Consider the following 19,965-nt stretch of genomic DNA (forward strand, 5'->3'; position numbering starts at 1 on the left):
TTTGCTATGCCTGTATCCAACAAGCACGACGACCTCGGCTATTCTTATGCTGGTCGCTCTAAAGGAAGCCACGAAGCAAGAAGTCGGAAAGGCCCGACCTATCTAGGAGTTCGCCGAATGTGACTGCTACACTGAGTAGGTACTGCTACTGCTACACTATGTAGGCATACGCTTCCTAGGGTAGCAACCATCAAGAACGTTACGTCGGATCTAGATTGGCATATGGCGGTCAAGGCCTAGACGTATTGGCTTGATACTTCCAGTACCGAATGCGCTGTAGGATAGCTCTGCTCCCTACTTGCTGGGAACTGGGAAGAATGTAAATGCAGAGGCAGGAGGTTGCTAGGCCCACTGCATCTAATACACATCTTATAGGTCGATTAAATATTATGATTACTAACGAAATAAGTTAGTGATGCATACGAAAGACTGTTGAGAACCTTGGGATATGGGCATGCAGATAGATGCCTGCTTCTATGAAGAATGGCAGTCTACTGGCTAACAAGGTGGGTGTTAGGTATTCTCCTAGGATCCTTCCTATAAGAGCATTTGCGGTGTCATTATACCAAGACATACCCAGGTCCGTAAACATAGTTTAGATAGTTCATATATCCAATCATCATCTCATATTGGCTATCTGCCTTTCTAGTGCTCCTAGCCGCCCCGCGCATCTGCTATCCAACAACGCAGAGCGCCTTTTCATACCACGTAATTCATTTAGAGTTTATCCAAATCCAGGGGGAACCTTTCCCCCATCCAGATAGCCCTCTGAGAGTGATTCCGGCGTTCAACCCCCTCCCCGTCTTCAACCGTGTTGGGGTGGATCAGCGCCGGCAATGGGCCCCTATAGATGGCGAGCCAGGGAATGAACGCGCCAAACTGGGCCGGAGTGAAGAGGTTAACCTCAAACATGGCCACCGGGTGAGGGCCTATCGGCTTATCCCAAAGACGGTATATCCTTAGCTCGGGAACTGCGCAGGAAAAAAAAGGTGGTTTAGCAAATCTGCTGCTGGACACCTAACTGCAGTTCTCATGCTTCTTGCTTTACGAGGGAAAATGAATGCATTGCTAGGTAGAAAAAAAAAGAAGGGCAATGCCAGGGATCATACATTCTCGTCGGATCCGCTCCCAGAGATCCTTCGCATGCTTTGCCTGGCTCTCGTTGTTCGGCAAGTAGTATATGTGTATGTCGCTGAGGTTGTTGGGTGGGGGGAGTATTCGTTCCCCCCCCCCCCTACCCCCAAAATGTTAGTTGGTTGGGGGGAAGGATGCCATTGTGGAGCTCTTCGTCGTTCGTGGGGAAACTTACAAACCACCTCGACGACCTTTATCCAGCGGGTCGGGGAACTCGACATAGGCCTTGCTGAGCGTGTCTCTTGCTGGGTTCTTGTAGCTCTTGCCGTCCTCATTCTTCTCGTCCGGCAGCGGTGGGGCGTTCTCATACCCCTCGAGAGGAGAAACGTAAGTATAGTTCCCCACCGTGTAAACCATGGCGCCTATTAAGATCAGTAATCTACCTAGGTTAGGTAAAGTACGGTAAGTACCTACCTAAGTTACGTAGGTAAGTTAATGCAATATTCTTGGCGTTCTGATAATAAATAATAATAAATAACACTTAGAATCCGGGTCCTAATTTGAGAGATGCATTTCATAAAATTAACAAGTGCCGTCGTACGATGTCGTTGTTAGTTAAAAGAGCGCAACGCCTTCTTTTTTAATAAATTCGCATTGGCGCTACCTAATGACGTGCTTCTCCCCCGCCCGGCTGCGTAACCCATCAGTTCCGGGAACGCCGGATACCCCTCCGGTGTGTCCCGTTCCCACTTCTCCCCACCTGGTGCTAGGTATGTGCTCCAAAACTCGGCAACCGCAACCGTCCCGAACCGCAAATGTCCGAGACATCGGCCATGAATTTTGTGGTGTGGCTCCCCCGTGTTATTTGAACCCAGAACTCGGGCTCAATGGAAACGCGGAAGCATGCATTTTACTTTCCTTTGCCTTAGTCATTCCAAGGTTATCTAGTTATACCTTCCTTTCAAAGCTAGTTTCTTTATTGGTCTAGATCCCGAACAACTTATCAAATGCATGAACTATCACTTCGTGCAGTTCCTACTCTCATTCCTATACGTCTAGAATACGTTTTAACTATGCTACGGACCATGGGTAGGTGGTCATCGTTACTTAGGTACGTCAGTTTACGGTAAGCTATACTATTAGTCATTTAGCAGCACTTCATTGAGGAAGTCTGCCTAAAGATCTCGTATCAAGATTACCTTAGGTAGGAGGTAGTTACCAGTAAAATTTAGGCAGGCAAGATACTGTAATCTAGATTGTAAGATATTCATCTGCCTAGGGGGAACTAGCTGCAACACTCCGAGTTTCCGCCTGTCGTCAAGTCGGTGTGGATCATAAGATTGTTAATGATATCTAGCCATCACCATAAGCCATACATACCCTATTACCTCTTAGAACTAAGAGGAAATGTTTCAGCTCGTCTATACGACATTCTCAGTGGCGATTTTGTTACGGGAAAGAGCAATTAGAGAGATGAGATGTTAATCGAACGATACTAAGTGAGATGCAACACTCTTGGTTTCACAGGAGGCGCCCAACTATCTACCTTACCCGTAAACATTCTCGCGATTCTGATATACGGAGAGTTTGAGGATTTGGGCTGAGAAACTATTTTCCTGTATTTGATGCCAAGCTCGGCGGTGTGCAATATGTTATGTTCAATGCAGATACAAGGCCAGGTTTTAATGGTCGAAATTTTAAGACGCAGATATATGAATGGCAGCTATAAAGTTGATTTATGAGAATCGTGACTTTAGCTTAATAGGGTGTAGATCGATTATATCCAGGAACTCTACCCACCTGGGAAGCCTTAATATAACTTCACTTATGTCTTATGAATTCATAGCTCATTGTTCTAAATATCATTATTAGAAGTCCATATGTCCTTATGTGTGACTATCCCGTCAGTTGGGACGTAACTTAACTACCAACCCTTCTCTGATATAGTTAAAATTACCGTGAATATATAGTGAACACCAGAGCTCCTCTATATATTAATAGATGGCATAAGTGACTGAACTAGCCGATGACCTGTTATAAAGTATAATAGTAAAGAGTGTGATGTTGGTGCATATTCATGCAGATGTAAAACGTAGTAGTTGACTACAGTTAATATATTGCAGCTCCTATTCTACTCTTATAATATTTCTAGGCTACTTTCATAATTATTTCCCCCATAGCTGAAGCATTAGAGTTGCATATGTGACTTATGAAGCAAAACTTGGCCTGCACAAAATCAAGAAATTCCGAGCATCGAGATTGCCAACCCCTTGTCAAGACGCTACGTATGCGCCTCGTCTGGACTTGCCTTTCGGCAGCCTCATCGTTGAAGATATTACAGAGTGGAATTGATACCCCGGAGTCTTCGAACCCCTTTTGGAAAGAATTTCCGGAGTCAAATAAAACCACCCAAGGATATTCCGAGATACACCACTGGCCACCCTAGTGAATGCTTCTGCTTAGCTAGAGGCGCAAGTATCGCGGATGATTCCCGCTCTCGTAGTCATAGCGTGCGTGGGTTTAATATTTGATTTGGGAATAGCTTGATGACTTGGATTCTCGGCTAGACGTAACGGCCCGTTCGGTTTGTTTCACGGCGAGGCAATCGGAATAAGTGGTGCCAAACAAAAACAAACTACGATAGAGACCCGTGCTCTAGTTGCAAATCAACACGCACAACATCGCTAACTGGGCGGACCCAGACTTTAGGCGCGCGCCATTTAATAGTCCGGAGGCTGCCGAAAATCGTGTCTACGCTAGATAATGACTACATCCCGTACATACGATGTATAGTGTATTCGCCTCGGACCTTAATAGACTATATTATAGTCAGCCATGTGATGAGAAGAAAGGAGTCGTAAATAACCTAAATTATGGGAATAGATGAAATGAAGCTCGTAGAAGGTGGCAAGGAAACGCTGCTGACTACAATGCCGACTATTGCTAAGCCATCTCTCGGGGGTATCTTGAATTCGAGTTTATCGATGGCAGGCATCTCTTTCCCGCCTGTCTAAGAATATCCGGTAGTCCGGGTTTGCGCACATGTTGGTCTAGATCTAGATCTCATCCTTCGGCAATTCCAAACATATTGGATTCCCTTGACAGCTGCAGCGTGTCTGCTTACGTTGCAGCAGAATGATCCCTCCCAGGGATTCCCAGATGAATGTCTCAGGAGAGACCAGGATGAGGGCAATCGTCGATGAACTTGCTGATAGAGGATACTAACCTCTGACGGGAATAGTTACTATTGGATAACTTGCCGACTTAGGACCGCTGACCGGTTTTCCATCGAGAGCTCTAGAACCCATTCGTGAGGTAACTTTTAATATTCGCTCACGAGGTTGTAAATATGACAGTTCACCCACATTATTAGTAAGGAAGCGGCTGGCATCAAGTCGTATAGGTAATAGTAAGTTTCCTGCAACTGCGGGTATGCAGCTGCTGGGAACATCTCTGAATGTGGATAGTCAGGATGGCAAGGACCCTGAGGGGCGGTATCACTTGCATAATAGTAGGTAGAGAATTGTTGTGATCGTACGATCTGAGATCTAGCCGAATATCTGAATGTAGGGAACAGAGCCAATGGATCTGTCCCTGAGCCGTACCTGATATGACGGAAGGAGCCCGACTTGCTGTTAACTTCCCTTTTTGGGGGGGAAATAAGGGAAATAGGGGAGTTGATACTTCTGATACTACCTAGAGGGGGAGATTTGGGGAATCAGAGATATTTTACCTGCTTAATATCACAAAGAGAAATAAAAGACCTTCAACACGGGTGAAGAGGGTCTTGGACAAGTATATGCAGAGGTGTATATAGATCGAAATACGATCTAGGGCCCTCCGTGTCGATAAGAAGGATCGTGATGATTCTTGTAGTTGAGGCCGGAAAAGATCGTCCGTGACGACGACGTTGCATGGTACATAGGTACCATACTATATGTAAGTATGGACGTACACTATATGCTGCAAAGGTGTATGCGGGTGTATATGCAATGTTCCTACATGAAGCAACACGGAAGAAAACGGAGGGAGTTTTTAAGGGTCCATAATAGGCATGTGGTTGTACAGTTAGGTATTAGTGAAGGGTGAACCCCTAAAATAAATTTCTCGGCCCTACATGGATATACCTAATTTGATAAGCCACAATCCGCCACATCCATCCTGCCGTTCTGCCGTTAGGCATCTCTGACTTAGTTCTGTGGCACATGGTTGTCCTAATGTACCTAAAACCGTTAGGTTTCAGTGGAGTTCCAGCGAGGCTACAAAAGTTTAGGACATGTAAAAAAAGTCGTCTGGAGTTTTGTCTGGTTGGGGGAGTTTGCCAACCAATGAAAAATTGGTTACTAGATTTTTCAACCAATCATCTTTAGTCGTTAACATCTAGAACCCTGGTCTCGTTATTTCCAAGTACAGCCAAAGCTAAGGTCATACGATATTTTAAATGTCAGCCTTGTGAATGGCCTGATCTTTGATTTTCTCACCCCACATGACGCATGATTCTAGACCGTACCCCTTGAAGAGATTCCCTTTCTCGATAGAAAGTCAGGCCACCTTTTTGCCCTCCCGGCGTACCGATGACAACAATTTTACTCTCTTTTTTCTTCCCTCTCTCTCTCTCACGTCGAGAGAGATCGAGAAAAACTAAGACGATCAAAGATTGTGACGAGAATTTGCGACGCGGACAAATCTCATAGTTCCCATAACTTTTTTGACCGCTGCGACCATCAGCCCACAATGTCGACAAAATGGTAGAAGACCATTGCCCTAGGCCCTTCTCAGGTCCTTCATTTTCCCGTTTGCCGCTTTTAGCACTTACTCACTTACACACTTACATGGACAACTTACAAACATATCCGCCCCCCGGCATCATTCGCATTTTCTTAGTATTGTAGTACCCCGTAATAAGAGCTGTTAACATAATTGACCAGAGAAACTTTAGGATGTACTAGGAATTATTCGGAGTTCTTCATTGGATTACGGGGTTACGATGGTGATGACGGCGGTTCCAGCATACAGCATCTAGCATCCACCATCCACCGAGCATCCAGTACCGTCTCCATTAGGTACCGTAACCCCGTATAAGAAAAAAGGGTAAAGGGTAGTTCCCAGATTTCCTGTCCTATTCCTATCCTAGATCGGGTATATGGTATATAGTAATTAAGTATACGGCTAGTATATGGCAAGTATATCGGAATCTTCCTTTTGGGGGGCCCGGCTTAGTCTTAGGGATTTTTTTTTTTTATCTGAGCGTCTCCGTTGCTCTGCAGCGTCAGGCCATTTAATTCTGGACTGTAACTTGTACCCTTGCATCTTCGGGCGGTCTCGGCCATTGTACTCTTCGATACGCTTCAACGGTACCCCAACCCAGTAAGGCTTCGTGGGATCTAATTCTTATTCTTTAACGGCCGAATTCTCAAATTCCCATCTCATTCCATCCTGATCCAACAGTGTCCTATACATAGATAAGCTAGACCACCCAACCGAACTAACTACCTAGCTTGTTTGTTTATTCCAACTATATCATATCATCCGTTCTTCAACATCGTTTGATCCATTCACCATTGTGGCATTATTTCTGATATTGGTGATATCATAACCTTTCCACACTTTCACACCTCCTACACTCACACTCACAAGTCGAGACCCCTATACCACTTTCTAGTCTATTGTGTGCTCGTGTGGCTTGCTCGATTCATTTGGTGGCTTCACACTTACACGCAACCTTCCATACGCTTACCCGCTCTAACCTACTACATACATGCCCGGCATTGAGGTTACCTAGCTGCGCAAACCGTACCACGATACACGAGAACGGACGTGGCAATTCGCGCCGTCTTTCTTGAAGCTATTCGCCTCCAATCTTCCCGACTTCATCGTCTATCCCTCGCCAAGCCCGGACTTCGCATGAGAGCGCATACTTGGAATTACAAGGTCTAGCTTTCCGACGACTATCCCGTTTCCCGGGACTCTTTCCCCCCTTATCATATATAAAACCATAACAATCGAGGCATAGTGTCGCCAAAGACCTGCTGGTGGCCCTTGAAATTGTTGTGGGATTCGTCATGGACGCAGGTGTTATGCAGGACATTGACGTTTATCCTGCTGGTAACGACAAGGTATGCATGAAATAGAAAGACATTACCTTGGTTGGACCTCAAAAAAGATAAAAGCCCTAACCTTCCCCCAGACCTTTGAAACATTCTTCGACCAAACTACAGACTACTCTCAGCAACTATCATCCATCAGCTTCTGGGACGAACTAGATAGGTCAGCCGAATCAAGTGTAGTGAACTCGGTCCCGACTTCAGGCTCCCATCAGACTCCCAGCACTTCCGCTGACTCGCCAGCCTCGACTGCCTCTCAGAACCTCTCTACTATCTCGCATAAGCATAAGCTTGCTGGACAGGAGCTACCTAAGAAACGCCAGTGCTCTGATATCCGAAGGTCAAAGTTCACTGAGAACCCATCCACTCTTGACTGTTCCGATTACTGGCTTCGCTTTGATAGCGACAACGAAAGTGACCCTCTCTTTGAGAACCGAGACAGCAGAACCGTAAGTGGCTACAAGTCATCACTTCAAGATAACCTTTATATATACCTTGTATATATATTTTAGAATAATACTAAAGCTTCCCTATATATAGGGCAAATCCCCGATTTTAGCTCAACCTCGTCCTAGGTCAAGGATTGTCGGAAGATCCGGCAACAACTTCAAAGTGGCTTATCCGCCGTCGTCAACTGCTGATCTGGTCGACGATAGCGCTCTTGATCACGCGCTGTCGGACGAAGACGACCTCTTCTCTATGGCTTTGGCTGACCAACTAACTAAGAACGACTCTGCCCCCATCCCATCAGAAGTACCACCCCGCGAGAGACTCTACTCTACCCCGCTAAGCTGGGAGCCTCCTCAGCCAGGATTTCGCATGGACTACGTGAACGTTAACCCCCCTTTCAACGACCCCGAGCGCCAGAGACTACTGGCCATTGCTATGGGAACTGGGCAAGTCCCCCAGCAACAAATGCCTCCAAGGCAAGCCCCCGGAATGGACTTCAGGTTTGAAGTCAACCAAAGCCCGACTACGATGAGCGATAGCAAGAGCAACACACCCGAGCCCCGCGTTAAGCCAGCCGCAGCACGACCCCAAGCGCCTACGCGGAATAACTCGATTGATGCTACCGAGAAGGCTAAGGAGAAGCCCAGAAATAGTGACCGGGCGGCACATAATGATATCGAACGAAAGTATCGTACCAATCTGAAGGACAAGATCGCTGAACTACGAGACGCTATTCCGTCGTTGCGCGCGATACCTGAAGATGGAGACGACAATGAGAACGGTGGCGTATCGAGAACAGCACCCAAAGTTAGCAAGGTATGTTGAATTGTATGAGATTGGTCCACGGGGTAGGAAACTAATAAATCATAGGGAACTGTCTTAACAAAGGCCACCGAATATATTCACCAACTCGAGCGAAGGAATCGGTCGATGGCACAAAAGAATGAAGAACTCGCTCGCCGGCTGCATGCCTTTGAACAATTAGTAGGCGCCGCACCCGCACCAAATTGGGCACCTCAAGGATATGGCGCTTCTGTCTTCAACCCTAGGGCCTTTTCTTAAAAATGATGAGAAGCTTTAATTTGACTACGTTTTGCGTTGGGGAACATTTATCATCACCATCATCACTCTCAAATCACACTCACCACTCAACCTTTATATTAATCAATCAAGCACTTATCGCTTCAACGACGAATTCTAACGACGATGAACGAATATCTTTGCTCGAACAACGATACCCGGCATTGGCAACCCACCTCGATAAAATATCTGGGCTTGGTAGTCTCGGAAAGATTCTTGAATCTCATTACGAAAACATCAATCAATCAATCAATCAATCAACAATTGCATACCGACGAACAAAATTCACCAAACCTTCTGAGTCACCTTAAAACATACCTACCCACATCTCTCATAAGTACATAGATACACTCAACCTGTATGAAAATACATTGGAGTCCGGTAAATAGCACGGTCGGGTTGCATGTTGGGGGCGTTCTAGAAAAAAAATCATTTTTTCCCCCTTTCAATTACCAGGGAGAAAACATCTATGGGGATAGATGAACACTGGAGTTTATACTTGGGAATAGTTGAGTGCTACTCAAAGCACAACTGTGGCGTTTTTGGGGGGGGTCAGGAGAATTCGGACTGATAAATTTCACAAGTCTGTTAGGTATTATCCTACGGCTCTAAGGGGAGAAATAGGATAGGGGAACGAATCAATTTTTTTAGGTTTACCCTTCAACTGCCTAACTCTGGATAGGAAGGCTGGCTGGTAAGGAAAGGCTCGTGAGGAAGAGCGGGCGCCAGCGAAACATGCTTTTTTATTTTATGCTGTTTTTATTTTTGGGAATCTATAAATTCTATAGTGATACCTACTTTTAACTTGACCTCTCTCTCCTACGAGGGAAGGCAAAAGCGCATTCGGAATCCTTTCAGTGTATTCCAAGATAATAATAGATGTCCAGCCCTTAGGTAACCTGCCTAAGGGGCTGACGCTTTCTTGCGCGTAATTTCCATTGCTTCCTTACTTGGTCACTTGCTCGCTCGGTTCTTCTCTTTCCTCTCTTGAAAACGGGGGTCTTACTTACCTCGTACATCTAAGATTTGATTGAGTGAGTTTTTTTTTTATTCCCTTCTTCTCGTCAACTAGTAAGCTTTCGCCCGGATATCAGATGTTTATCGTACGATGAGTTTTGCTTGGCACTGAGCCGCGCGAGCGCGCGCGTGGCCTTGCTCCGCCGGGGCTAATACTATGTAGGTAGAAAGCGTTTGGGATCTTACATATGTACTGTGAGGAGGTCAGGTAGGGTAATCGGCACGAATACGATTTATTTCGGAAAGAAAGCGGTTTTATTAGACCTACTACCACGTAAGTACCTAAGCTTAGGTAGGTATCGTTAAGGTATCAAACCCGGCCTCGGTCTCGGTCGAAATCAAAAACGGAGAATTACAATGCTAGTTTAGGTCAGGTATCTATCCATCTTCCCATCTCTGAGTCAACCCGGAATCAAACCGGGTTTCGTGAACTAAGGAGGTGGCGGCCCCCCCCTATTCCCTGCTTGCAGGCTGGTCGTCTTCTTTTCTCTTCTCTTCTATTTTCTAGCGTGTCCGGTAGGCGGGACGCGGAACGGGACGTTGGCATGATACTCGTAGCGAAGCAGGATTCATGGATCTCACTGGCTTTACTGTATGGGGGGATATGTTTCAAATTGGACTCGACCGAGAAGGCATGAGGCATGGAATAGATGTGTATGCTCTGCAATATATGGTATTTCATACCATGCGTTTGCCAAATAGCAGAGTCAAGCTTCTCAGGAATAGTCTTTTCTCGTAGGAGTTCTTTATCTCATTCTCTCATTTGAATATACATCATATATAGGTAGGTAGGTATACAATTCACTGTCGTGAATATCGTCTAGTTTCTTAATGCTTCGATGTCATCAATCTCCTTAACCGCCTCCGCAGTTAGGTTTAAGGGGCTATCGTCGTCCACACATATACTATCTTCGATTCGAATACCCATACCTCGGAAGGCCTTGGGCCACCTGCTGTCGTCGGGCACGTAGATGCCGGGCTCGATCGTGATGCAGTGACCCTTTTGCAGCGTTATGTTTCGCTGGTAGCCGGGAGTATCATGAACATCGAGCCCGATGTAGTGCCCAACATGATGTGGGAAGAGCGTTCCCATGGCGTCTTGGCTTCTTAGGTTGAAGCCGAGCATTTGGAGCTCATCGCGGAGGGCATTATCCGTGATTTGGTGTAATTTGTCGAGAGTGACATTGGCGCTCGCGCGACAGAGCGAGATGGATGATCGCTGGGCGCGAAGAACAGCATTATACAAGTCCTTCTGCGGCTGACTGAACTTCCCCGAAACAGGCCATGTTCTTGTTATATCAGTGATATATGTTCCGTACTCGCCACCAGAGTCCACGAGTACAAACTCCGAGTCATTGAACGTGCCATTATTTAAGACGTAGTGGATGAGTACTGCCTTTGAACCTCCAGCTACAACAGGGATATACGCATGCCCGTCTAGACCAGACATTTGGTATTGGTAACCTAGAAACGCAGCCAATTCGTTTTCATACTTCCACGGCCGCCGCATGGCTTCCGTCAAGACCCTACCGGATACTTGACCTGCGCGCCTCATATTGGCGATTTCTGCCGGGGATTTGATGGCACGGAGAGCGTTAACATGAGGCCTTAGGGGTGATACACTCGCCTTGGGGGCCACTGAACACAATAGGTTGCCTACTTTTGTAGGCGCCCCGTTCTGTGACAGTTCAGCGTCCGTGAATATTCTCTCTGCGCCCTGTAGAACTGAACCTAATGTTCTGTCCACTCGCGTGATATCGTCTGCTTCGTCCGCATTCCACACATCTCTCGCAGCATCAACTCCGCTCCAAGGGCCGCTCCATTGCTCTTCTTTTGGATTTTTCGACCTGCAGTATAAATGGAAGGTGTAGTCACCAAGCTCGTCGCCGGTCTTCCTTAGTACGGCGAGAGATTCGGGTTCGGAGAAGCCTGTAAGGTATAGGAAGTTGGACTCCTGGCGAAAGGCGAAGAAAACGGCACCAGACCGGTATTTGAGGGTTGCGGCGGGGAGAAGAACGGCGGAGTTCGGAGGTAGGGAATGGCAGAGGGCCGCACGACGATCGTGATATTCTTGTGCTGTTATACCCGGTGTGAGTTCGCCAGGCGCAAGGATATGTGGGTGAGTTTCATGGACGGGTTGGCCGAAGAGGAGGTCGGAGGCAGAAACAGCCGTGGAATAGGTACGAGTAGATCTTGGTCTACATCGTAAGGCTGTACATCTGAGTGATGTGTTCGAGACTCGCGACGGAGAGGGTATTCTTGGTATCGTTGATATTGTTGATATGGACCGCAAGGATCTGAGCTGTGGGGAGAAAGGATTCGAGTGTGGTTTAAGATAGCGCTCGAGTTGCCATATCGGTTGTTGACGAAGCTTCATCTTTGAAATACTGCAACCAATCACCTGGCCAATGGCATCGCTAGAATTTGCTTGGGTATTACCTAAATGGGTAATGTAATGTGAGAATAAAAAAAGTAATTAAAGTTCAATTGTGTAGTCCCTTCTCTAAGAACCAAAACAGCTTGGGTCTAGAAAGACATCGCTTTTCTATATGCTCGAAGTTGAAAAATTTACTTGGTATAACTTATCATCCCACCTAATTTTGATGTTGTAATTTGGAGGTTTGCGGCGGCGCATTGAATCGAATGTCAGCAGCAGCAGCAGCGTTGGTAAAGTTTTTTCTGGGGCAATGATAGGGCATTAATTACCTGGAATCTAATTGGTTCATTTGGCTCTATGAACTCGTATGGCTGTAGTGGCTGTAGTGGCTGTATGGTGAAGATGGCGGGGGGGAGCTAGTGGGGCTAGCTGAAAAAAAAAAAAATACACAGATACAATACAAGAGATGGATGAAGTAAATAAATTTACTAAGATGCGGTTGCTATGCAGATTGTATAAACTAGTGGGGGTCAATAAAGCACTACCTATGTGATGTTTAGATAAGTGATGTCAAATGGTCCGTGCACAGTCCTTGTTGTTGATTCGTAAATTGTTAGTACTAGCGCGGAATAACCAGGTCCTGCCAGTCACGCCTCAAAAAGCTTGGGGAATTGAATTCTGCCTTATTATTCCCTACCGAATTGCCCACTACCAAAGCCCAGAGCTTTCTAACTCGGACTCGACTTCAACGCCCTTCCACGTAAGTTTACTGGGTCATTTTCGCGTCTCTCAACGTACCAAGTTTTCTGGAATCTTTAAAATTCACCAATCCGTCTCAATGAACTCTTGACATCAAGATTTTTTGGTCGTGTTGTGCTCTTCAGAATCCAACGTGTTGTGCCACGACCACGGCCTCGTCGCGTGCCAACCATCGGACTTAAAATATACTTCAGGACATATCTTAAGCACAACACTAGAGCACCCGTCCTTCTCCAGTTGAGCCTGATTTGAACGACAGCGAGTCAGCTTTTATTATTTTTGGACTCGATTCAACCGTTTGACCTTTTTAATCCCCAAGACGAGTGCTGCCACACCAAACCATAATAACATAAAAATTTATTGATCACGAGCCTCAATTGGTAGGCGGTCTGACTTCTTTACTTCGATTAAACACTTCTTCAACATTGAGTAGTCGACATTTATATGGCAGCTATATCTTTATCATCGACTTCTGCGCCTCAACCAGTCATGTCTAACAGACGAGTTCCTCTATCTACGAACCAGAATGCGGCCAATTCCCCTCTGCGTAGCAACGCTCTACTCAAACAGAAACGTACCGCAGCTCAGTTACAACGGGAAGAACAATATGGCCAACCCCCTCCGGCCAAGAAGCAAATTATTGAGGGTGGTACCCAGCGTTTGATCTCGTCACAACAGCAACGGGCGTCCAAGAGTCAAATTCCTATACAGATACGTCGCAATGCAAATACCTACGAGAACAAGTTAGCAAAGGAGAGAAGTGGTAGTTCTCACCATCAACGATCTCAGCAGCCCGCACCTGCTTCTCTTGGATATACTGAGAAGGATATTGAAGAAATTCAGATATGGCAGCAACATCATAGGGCTAGGTTCCCTAAGCTCGTTTTCTACTTCGAGAAGGTTCCTATTGAGGCTCACAAAAAACTTGCTAAGCAAATTGGTGCTTTGGGTGCTGTGAGTAGATCAAGTCTTCTGTGTCGATTGTCTCGAGTTGCTAACATGAGTTTCTATAGCGTGAAGCAGCGTTCTTTTCTATTGATATCACCCATGTCGTCACCACCAGGCCTATTCCCTCCGAGAAGAGCGTAAGCCGTCAAGATGAGGAGACGACCGCCGCCGAGAAGCACCAAGACCATATACAAGAGCAGGTGCCCGAGCAAGACCAGGAACAAGAGGAGGTCAAGACTATTAATCCTTCCCTATTAACCCGGCTTACAGAGGCCTCTACGAAGAAGCGAACTCTTGACAGAGATGCCAGGACGCAGAGAATTGCATCTCAGAGCCAGGTCGGTGCACTCAATCAGCCAAAGCGGAGCACTGACGTGTTACTACGTGCGAGGGAGATGGGGAAAAAGATCTGGTCTTTAGACAAGTTACAGCGAATGATGGCTCTACTCCTTGAGACGGATCCGTACATCAGTGTAGAAATTGCGTATGGAGCTCGCAAAGCAAGAGAACCCGAATCTCGGACGACAGAGGATCGCAACCTGTTACATCTTCTCCACAACGAACGAGTCAATGGGCCATCCGACCGAGACCCCACTGTGAATGGTCAGGAGCTGCATTACTTTAAGGGTCCGTATATATACGTTTATGACGTTGATGAGAAGCAAAAGCCGATTATGGTCAGAGAGTACAAAAAGGTTGCCGAAAAGGCAAAGGGTGATTGGCCCCAATTTCGTACGGCCGCGTTGGGACGGTGCCCATTCATTAACGAGCACGAGCCGAGAGATTCCCGACCCGAGCCCAAGCCGAAAGTCCAGGTGACTAGAGCCGCCACTGAGAGTAAGCCTGCTCCTCAATCCTTTAAGATGGAACCGCCGAAGCCCGTAACTGGAAAACGATCCTTGGGCGAGATGGAAAAAGGTCATGGCCGGGGCTCTAGCGTTGCCTCCGTTGACCCGTTCAACTCATCTCGGTTATCCGCTGGTCAGATCACGGATTCACGACTAAACGCGTTTACCGGCCGCGCTCCTACCCGCCTCTTTGGTGGCGAGCCAGTTGCGTCCGGGGTGCAACCTTCGAATGTGACATCAGCAATTCGGTCACAGATGATTTCTTCCACAGCAACAACGCCAGGTCTCATAACTGGCCTAAGCAAAGAAGTCCATGGTCTTCAACGCCAGGTCCTAAAGCGCAACAGTACTGCCACTTCGCAAGATCTGAGCTCCCGCCGAACTACTGAGACCAACCCGCGAGATGAGATGCCGGTCAAGCGAGCGTTCCCCTTGAGCCGCACGTCGAGCCGGAAGCTAGACTTGGTCGATGAAGATGCGACCGACAAAGACACCCAGGAAGGACTCAAATCCAAGGCCGTGCCGCGTGCAGAAAAGCGAGAGTCAGCTCAGCCAAAGAAAAGCGAGCTCAAACCGGGTTACTGTGAGAATTGCGCCGAGAAATACGCTGATTTTGATGAGGTATGAACAACCCCCGCCCCCCTTGCCCCTTTTTTTTGTCTCGTTTTGTTTTTCTTCTCAGGTTGAATAGCCCTGCTACGATCGGTACTAACAATTCGCATAGCACATTCTATCCAAGAAGCATCGTAAATTTGCTGAGGATGACCGCAACTGGGTCGACTTGGATGATCTCCTTGTTCATCTTCAGCGGATGCCTAAGCGCAAGTCTTTCTCATCCTGGGTTCCTTCTCTTCAAGAGTGTGAGGAGACATATTAGCCTACTCGAGGCTCGCTCATTTCTGCTAGCAAAAGCAGATGGACCCCGATACTCCACAGTTCTACAAGCTGTGCTTATTAGCCGATCATTTATAACTAGGAATACACCGTACTTTGATCCTGCTTCTAATTCTGAACCGTCTTTTCAACGGCATTCGCGGTGCGATGATACCCATTTTGACCCTTATTCGGCTAGAACGATGGAGCTTAATACGTCTTTCCATACATCCCATGGAAAGGAACATGGTATGGCATGAAATGGAGTCTTAGCATTTGGTTTGTTTTCGCATCCGGTCGCCAGATATCTCTATTCTATATGCATTGTTGGCGAAACGGCGGCTTTGTTTTCTCTTTTCTCTTTGCAAATTTCTAGGTTTGGCCAAGCGGCTTAAGTACCAGCTTTTAAGGGGTGTATACGAACTCCGGTATGGATAGTACTGGATGGTGACCTGATTGGAGGCTGGAACGACATTAAAAACAAACACGATACTATTCGATATGAACAAAGCGAACGGTGTAGATATGGTCAGTAGCTCGTGTATATATAGGTAGTAGTCTATAAGACGAGGAATGGCGCAAATCTAAAATTTTCAAATCTCAGTCGGCCAGGTCGGTGATTTCGTGATGTGTGTTTCTCTTAGCTAGCTACGGTTCTTACCACGAAACATCCTAGTGCTTCCAGTATGACTTGACTTGTATTTGTTGGAACGCCGTGTTCGTGTACGCTACGTCACGTCATATGCAGATCTCATCCAGAGTACCACCTTACTGGTACCCCCCATCTGTTATCTTGCGGGGGGAGTATCTGGACTTCATCACACTACAGATTTATTATCCACACTTACTATCGTTATTAAGTCTCAATCCCTTAATTTTAGCTCCCTCCACATGTTGCCCGTACGGGAAAGGCTTCAAGGCCCCAAGAGATGCGGCTAAGGTGTGTTTCGGGCCGCGCTAGGTGGAACATATCAAGAGACAAAAAAAAAAGTCTTCGAAAATTTCACACAGCAGATAGATGAAGTTTTCGTCGCAAATCTCTAACAAAAACATCCAATCCGAATTGGTGTAGTGGCTAACATTTGACGCTCTCATCCATACTAGCTTATGATCTGATCCGTCAAGCCCGGGGTTCGATTCCCCGATTCGGAGTCCCTTTTTTGCTGACATCGCGTTGGATGTTGAATTGTTCCATCTATTTACTTACTTACTATATACACACTTCTCGCTCTCCTTTTTTTTTCTACCTTGCTCCCCTTTTCCTTTCCGTGCAATACGATGTTACTTACTTACACCCTTTCTATAAAGCCACCTAGGTATGTAATAGGTACGTACGTACGTACATACATAGTAACGGTTTCGGTCTGCAAAGACGAGTGTTAGGAAGTATTTGTAAAAAGTGTCCGTCGGTCGTGAATGTGGATTTCAACCAGGTTTTGCTTTTTGAACCACTTTGTTATCCTGGTGCAGGTGAAGTGACTACCATACTACATTCGCATGTTGGAACCAAGCTTAGAGTAAGACACCAAGCTCGATGTTCGGCATGTATGCCGAGTAGGTGCATTGATTATCTTCAGCGCGCGGTTCGTTATCTCCAAACGCCGGTTCCAATGTGTTGTTGCATCTGCTACCCCCCCATTCACATATACATACCTCGGAACCGAGTTATATTACCTACTGTCAGACCTCATGCAGATCGGGAGTCTTGCTCTCACGTAATATATATATCCGACCAAGCTAACTACCCAGGTAGGTAAACATACTTGTTCAGGAATCCGATTGTTCACTTCCGCAAGGATGGCACGAGTGGGATTTACTGCTGATTGGCATGTCGATGCTTCTCCGCATTTTATGTTGTCTAGAGGTTTTTTTATAGTACGAGATAGATACGCTGTGATACAATGTATTTCCGTATATTATACGACGCTGACGATGCACGTAACACTACAGAGGCCCTATAAGTTGATATAGATCATGATTTCGATAGGCAGATGAGACAGTCAATTGTAAGCAGGTACTTTACCATGTTGGAATCACCTGTAAGATTCGAAACTTATACCTATCTAGGTATGAATGTGCCTGTGGCCGTGTTGGGATAGTTGGTGCATGAGGGAAGTTTATACAAGTGAAGCGGTAGAGCACACATCAATGTTGTTGTTACACTCTCTACCTATAGTGAGGTGTTGACTGAAAGCTTACCCAGGTGCCTTTTCTTTTTACTCATATTCAGCTCTGGCACATTATAGGCTAAACTTATTCGACGGAAATTGCATACATAGTAGTCCCCAGCGACATCCCTTTGCTATAATAGGATTACTCAGATGAGGAGGTGGGATATGTACTATTTGCTGGGGATGATACCCTTCGGTGACACCAACATACCTTGTATCTAATGCTTCGATATCACCTTGCATGAGGATTCCCACGCTACCTACCTAGGCATTGTGCAACTCGGACCAGAGGAATCGATAATACCTACCAAGATTATAAATACCTCGGTAGAGTCTCACTGGGTGTGGTGGGATTGAAAGAGAAGAGAAAAAAACCGCTCGCATCATTTTGTCATATTTACCTCGGGTATGCCAAGATGGGTGACAGCTACAGCGCAGTAATCAGCAAGCTCGACGCCTTTACGGCTACGGACTTCGAAGGCAACGAGCCGGGCAGGTTGCAACTCATAACAACCGCGCGCAAGCTAGTCAGCAGGCTGGAAACGAGACATGAGAAGATCTTCAATATCGATTTCCGGAACCCGGTTGAGTATGCGGTGATAAGAGTATGCCTAGATATTGGCCTGTGGCGCCAGTGGACGGTGGGAGGCGGTGGTGAAAAGACGGTTGAAGAGCTGGCTAAGTTGGCTGAAAAGGATATCGAGGTGAACCTGCTCCGTAAGTATCCGAAATATGTGCATGCGGTATTTGTGTCGAGCAGGGACTAAAACTCGCTCGAAAGGCCGTTTGCTGCGACTCTTAGGGGCCACGTACATTATTGAAGAAACAGGAGAAGATCGATACAAGCCGACGGAATTCTCGCTTTCTTTCGGCGATGAATCTACCACTATGCCAAGCGCTATCATTGCCATGTGAGATTTTATCATACTACATGAGCATAATAATGTGTGGCTGCTTATATTTTCTCAGGAGTGACCACTGGAGTCCCGCATCCATGAACTTGCCCTCGTTTCTAGCGAAGACGTCGTATCGAGAACCCCTAGACCCCAAGAATAGCAACTATATCGATGCCTTCCCGGAGAAACTATCATTCTTCGATAGATGTCTGTCTAATCAGAGATATCAGGATGGCTTTAGCGGCTTCATGATGGAGTGGTCCCTGTATAGAATTTCATGGCCTGAATTCTACGATACCACTGAGCTCGTTGCCGGCGCAGATCTTAATTCCGGCGCGCCGTTACTTGTTGATATAGGAGGGCACCACGGCCACGACATCTCCAATTTCTTGAAGGAGCACCCGGATGTGCCGGCCGGCTCTCTGGTTATACAAGATCTCGAAGCCGTCCTCGCGGATGCGCATCTTGACACCGACAAGGTCAAACTCATGCCGCATAGCTTCTTCGAGCCACAGCCTATTCACGGTAAGACCACTAAGAAGCCCTGCATGAGCGAGAGAAGATTGTGAACCTGGGAGCTGACAATATGATGTGTAAAATAGGGAGTCGCGCATACTTTCTCCGCGGCATCTTCCACGACTGGGCCTACGAGCCGTCCCTGCAGATTCTCAAGAACATCATACCAGCCATGAAGAAGGGCTATTCGAAGCTCCTCGTCTGCGACGTCGTGATCCCGCCGTCGGGGGCTAGCACCTTCCAGACGGGCATAGACCTGAACATGATGACGCTCCTGTCGGCGTACGAAAGGACAGAAGCCCTGTGGAGGAAGCTGCTGAATGATGCAGGATACAAGATAATCAAGATCTGGATGGATCACAAAGGATACGAGGGGCTTATCGAAGCGGAATTGGCTTAGATGGGGCGGAGATGGTGCAGCAGGTTGGTTGTTGGGACTCTGTGCAAAGGTTAGGTAAAGATAGATCATGACCATTTTGCGTTTTCAACAAAACAAAGCGGATCAGGATACATTGGTTGATGGGTAGAAAGCTACGTTACATTATACTTGAGTATTTTATTAGCAGTAATCTTTTCTAGACAATTGAAATGTTTTAAGAGGATTAAGCTTCTTTTTTTTGGTCTTCTTTATTATTCCGTGAATTACTTGATCGAAGTCAAGAGAGTGGAATAGGGGGGTTGATATAGACACCTAATCTTAAGTGGGTTTAGAAGGGTAACTGTGCAATACAATACGTAAGCCACGTTAGGTCTTCTAGAAGTGTGGCTTAGCACATCTATGCATCCATTATGTACCTTCAACTGTGACACCAAAACGCTTCAACTTCTTTTCGTTCGTGATTCACTCTTTTT

General features: G+C 46.5%; 5 protein-coding genes and 1 non-coding gene across 6 annotated transcripts; 4 read left to right on the plus strand and 2 right to left on the minus strand.

Moving 5' to 3' along the window:
* Positions 1-364: 364 nt before the first annotated feature.
* Positions 365-1,698, minus strand: F4812DRAFT_411140 (DOPA-like domain-containing protein). The gene is made up of 4 exons (XM_047932591.1): positions 1,549-1,698; positions 1,310-1,496; positions 1,110-1,192; positions 365-971 (listed from the first exon to the last, which is right to left on the minus strand). Exons 2-4 carry the CDS (start codon positions 1,489-1,491, stop codon positions 718-720), a joined length of 519 nt encoding a protein of 172 aa, XP_047795292.1. The 5' UTR covers positions 1,492-1,496; positions 1,549-1,698; the 3' UTR covers positions 365-717.
* Positions 1,699-7,136: 5,438 nt separating this feature from the next.
* F4812DRAFT_454797 (HLH-domain-containing protein) lies at positions 7,137-8,690 on the plus strand (the record flags this gene model as incomplete). Its single annotated transcript, XM_047936708.1, has 4 exons — positions 7,137-7,190; positions 7,262-7,627; positions 7,719-8,444; positions 8,499-8,690. The coding sequence occupies 4 exons, from the start codon at positions 7,137-7,139 to the stop codon at positions 8,688-8,690; spliced, it is 1,338 nt and encodes a 445-aa protein (XP_047795293.1).
* A 1,814-nt stretch (positions 8,691-10,504) lies between these two features.
* F4812DRAFT_34652 (Creatinase/aminopeptidase) lies at positions 10,505-12,504 on the minus strand. The gene is made up of 2 exons (XM_047931667.1): positions 12,298-12,504; positions 10,505-12,164 (listed from the first exon to the last, which is right to left on the minus strand). The coding sequence occupies exon 2, from the start codon at positions 12,100-12,102 to the stop codon at positions 10,546-10,548; it is 1,557 nt and encodes a 518-aa protein (XP_047795294.1). The 5' UTR covers positions 12,103-12,164; positions 12,298-12,504; the 3' UTR covers positions 10,505-10,545.
* Positions 12,505-13,350: 846 nt separating this feature from the next.
* Positions 13,351-15,534, plus strand: F4812DRAFT_454799 (Dfp1/Him1, central region-domain-containing protein; the record flags this gene model as incomplete). Its single annotated transcript, XM_047936709.1, has 3 exons — positions 13,351-13,815; positions 13,875-15,278; positions 15,382-15,534. The coding sequence occupies 3 exons, from the start codon at positions 13,351-13,353 to the stop codon at positions 15,532-15,534; spliced, it is 2,022 nt and encodes a 673-aa protein (XP_047795295.1).
* A 1,053-nt stretch (positions 15,535-16,587) lies between these two features.
* F4812DRAFT_t5 lies at positions 16,588-16,682 on the plus strand. The gene has a single exon. It is a non-coding gene; the product is annotated as a tRNA-Glu (tRNA).
* A 915-nt stretch (positions 16,683-17,597) lies between these two features.
* F4812DRAFT_411149 (putative O-methyltransferase) lies at positions 17,598-19,741 on the plus strand. The gene is made up of 4 exons (XM_047932592.1): positions 17,598-18,418; positions 18,483-18,612; positions 18,671-19,122; positions 19,200-19,741. Exons 1-4 carry the CDS (start codon positions 18,118-18,120, stop codon positions 19,511-19,513), a joined length of 1,197 nt encoding a protein of 398 aa, XP_047795296.1. The 5' UTR covers positions 17,598-18,117; the 3' UTR covers positions 19,514-19,741.
* The last annotated feature ends 224 nt before the right edge of the window (positions 19,742-19,965 follow it).

The sequence above is a fragment of the Daldinia caldariorum genome (genome assembly GCF_022478825.1).
Source record: "Daldinia caldariorum strain CBS 122874 unplaced genomic scaffold F4812scaffold_1, whole genome shotgun sequence".
In the NCBI taxonomy this organism is placed as follows: domain Eukaryota; kingdom Fungi; phylum Ascomycota; class Sordariomycetes; order Xylariales; family Hypoxylaceae; genus Daldinia; species Daldinia caldariorum.

Excerpts from the sequence above, each read along its gene's own strand:
- F4812DRAFT_411140 (XM_047932591.1), bottom strand. The coding sequence starts at position 1,491 with ATGGTTTACACGGTGGGGAACTATACTTACGTTTCTCCTCTCGAGGGG. Across the intron at positions 1,193-1,309 it reads AAAGGTCGTCGAGGTGGTTT|CGACATACACATATACTACT; the intron begins GTAAGTTTCCCC and ends CAACAACCTCAG. Across the intron at positions 972-1,109 it reads GGAGCGGATCCGACGAGAAT|TTCCCGAGCTAAGGATATAC; the intron begins GTATGATCCCTG and ends TTTCCTGCGCAG.
- F4812DRAFT_34652 (XM_047931667.1), bottom strand. The coding sequence starts at position 12,102 with ATGAAGCTTCGTCAACAACCGATATGGCAACTCGAGCGCTATCTTAAA.
- F4812DRAFT_411149 (XM_047932592.1), top strand. The coding sequence starts at position 18,118 with ATGGGTGACAGCTACAGCGCAGTAATCAGCAAGCTCGACGCCTTTACG. Across the intron at positions 18,419-18,482 it reads TATCGAGGTGAACCTGCTCC|GCCGTTTGCTGCGACTCTTA; the intron begins GTAAGTATCCGA and ends CTCGCTCGAAAG. Across the intron at positions 18,613-18,670 it reads CCAAGCGCTATCATTGCCAT|GAGTGACCACTGGAGTCCCG; the intron begins GTGAGATTTTAT and ends ATATTTTCTCAG.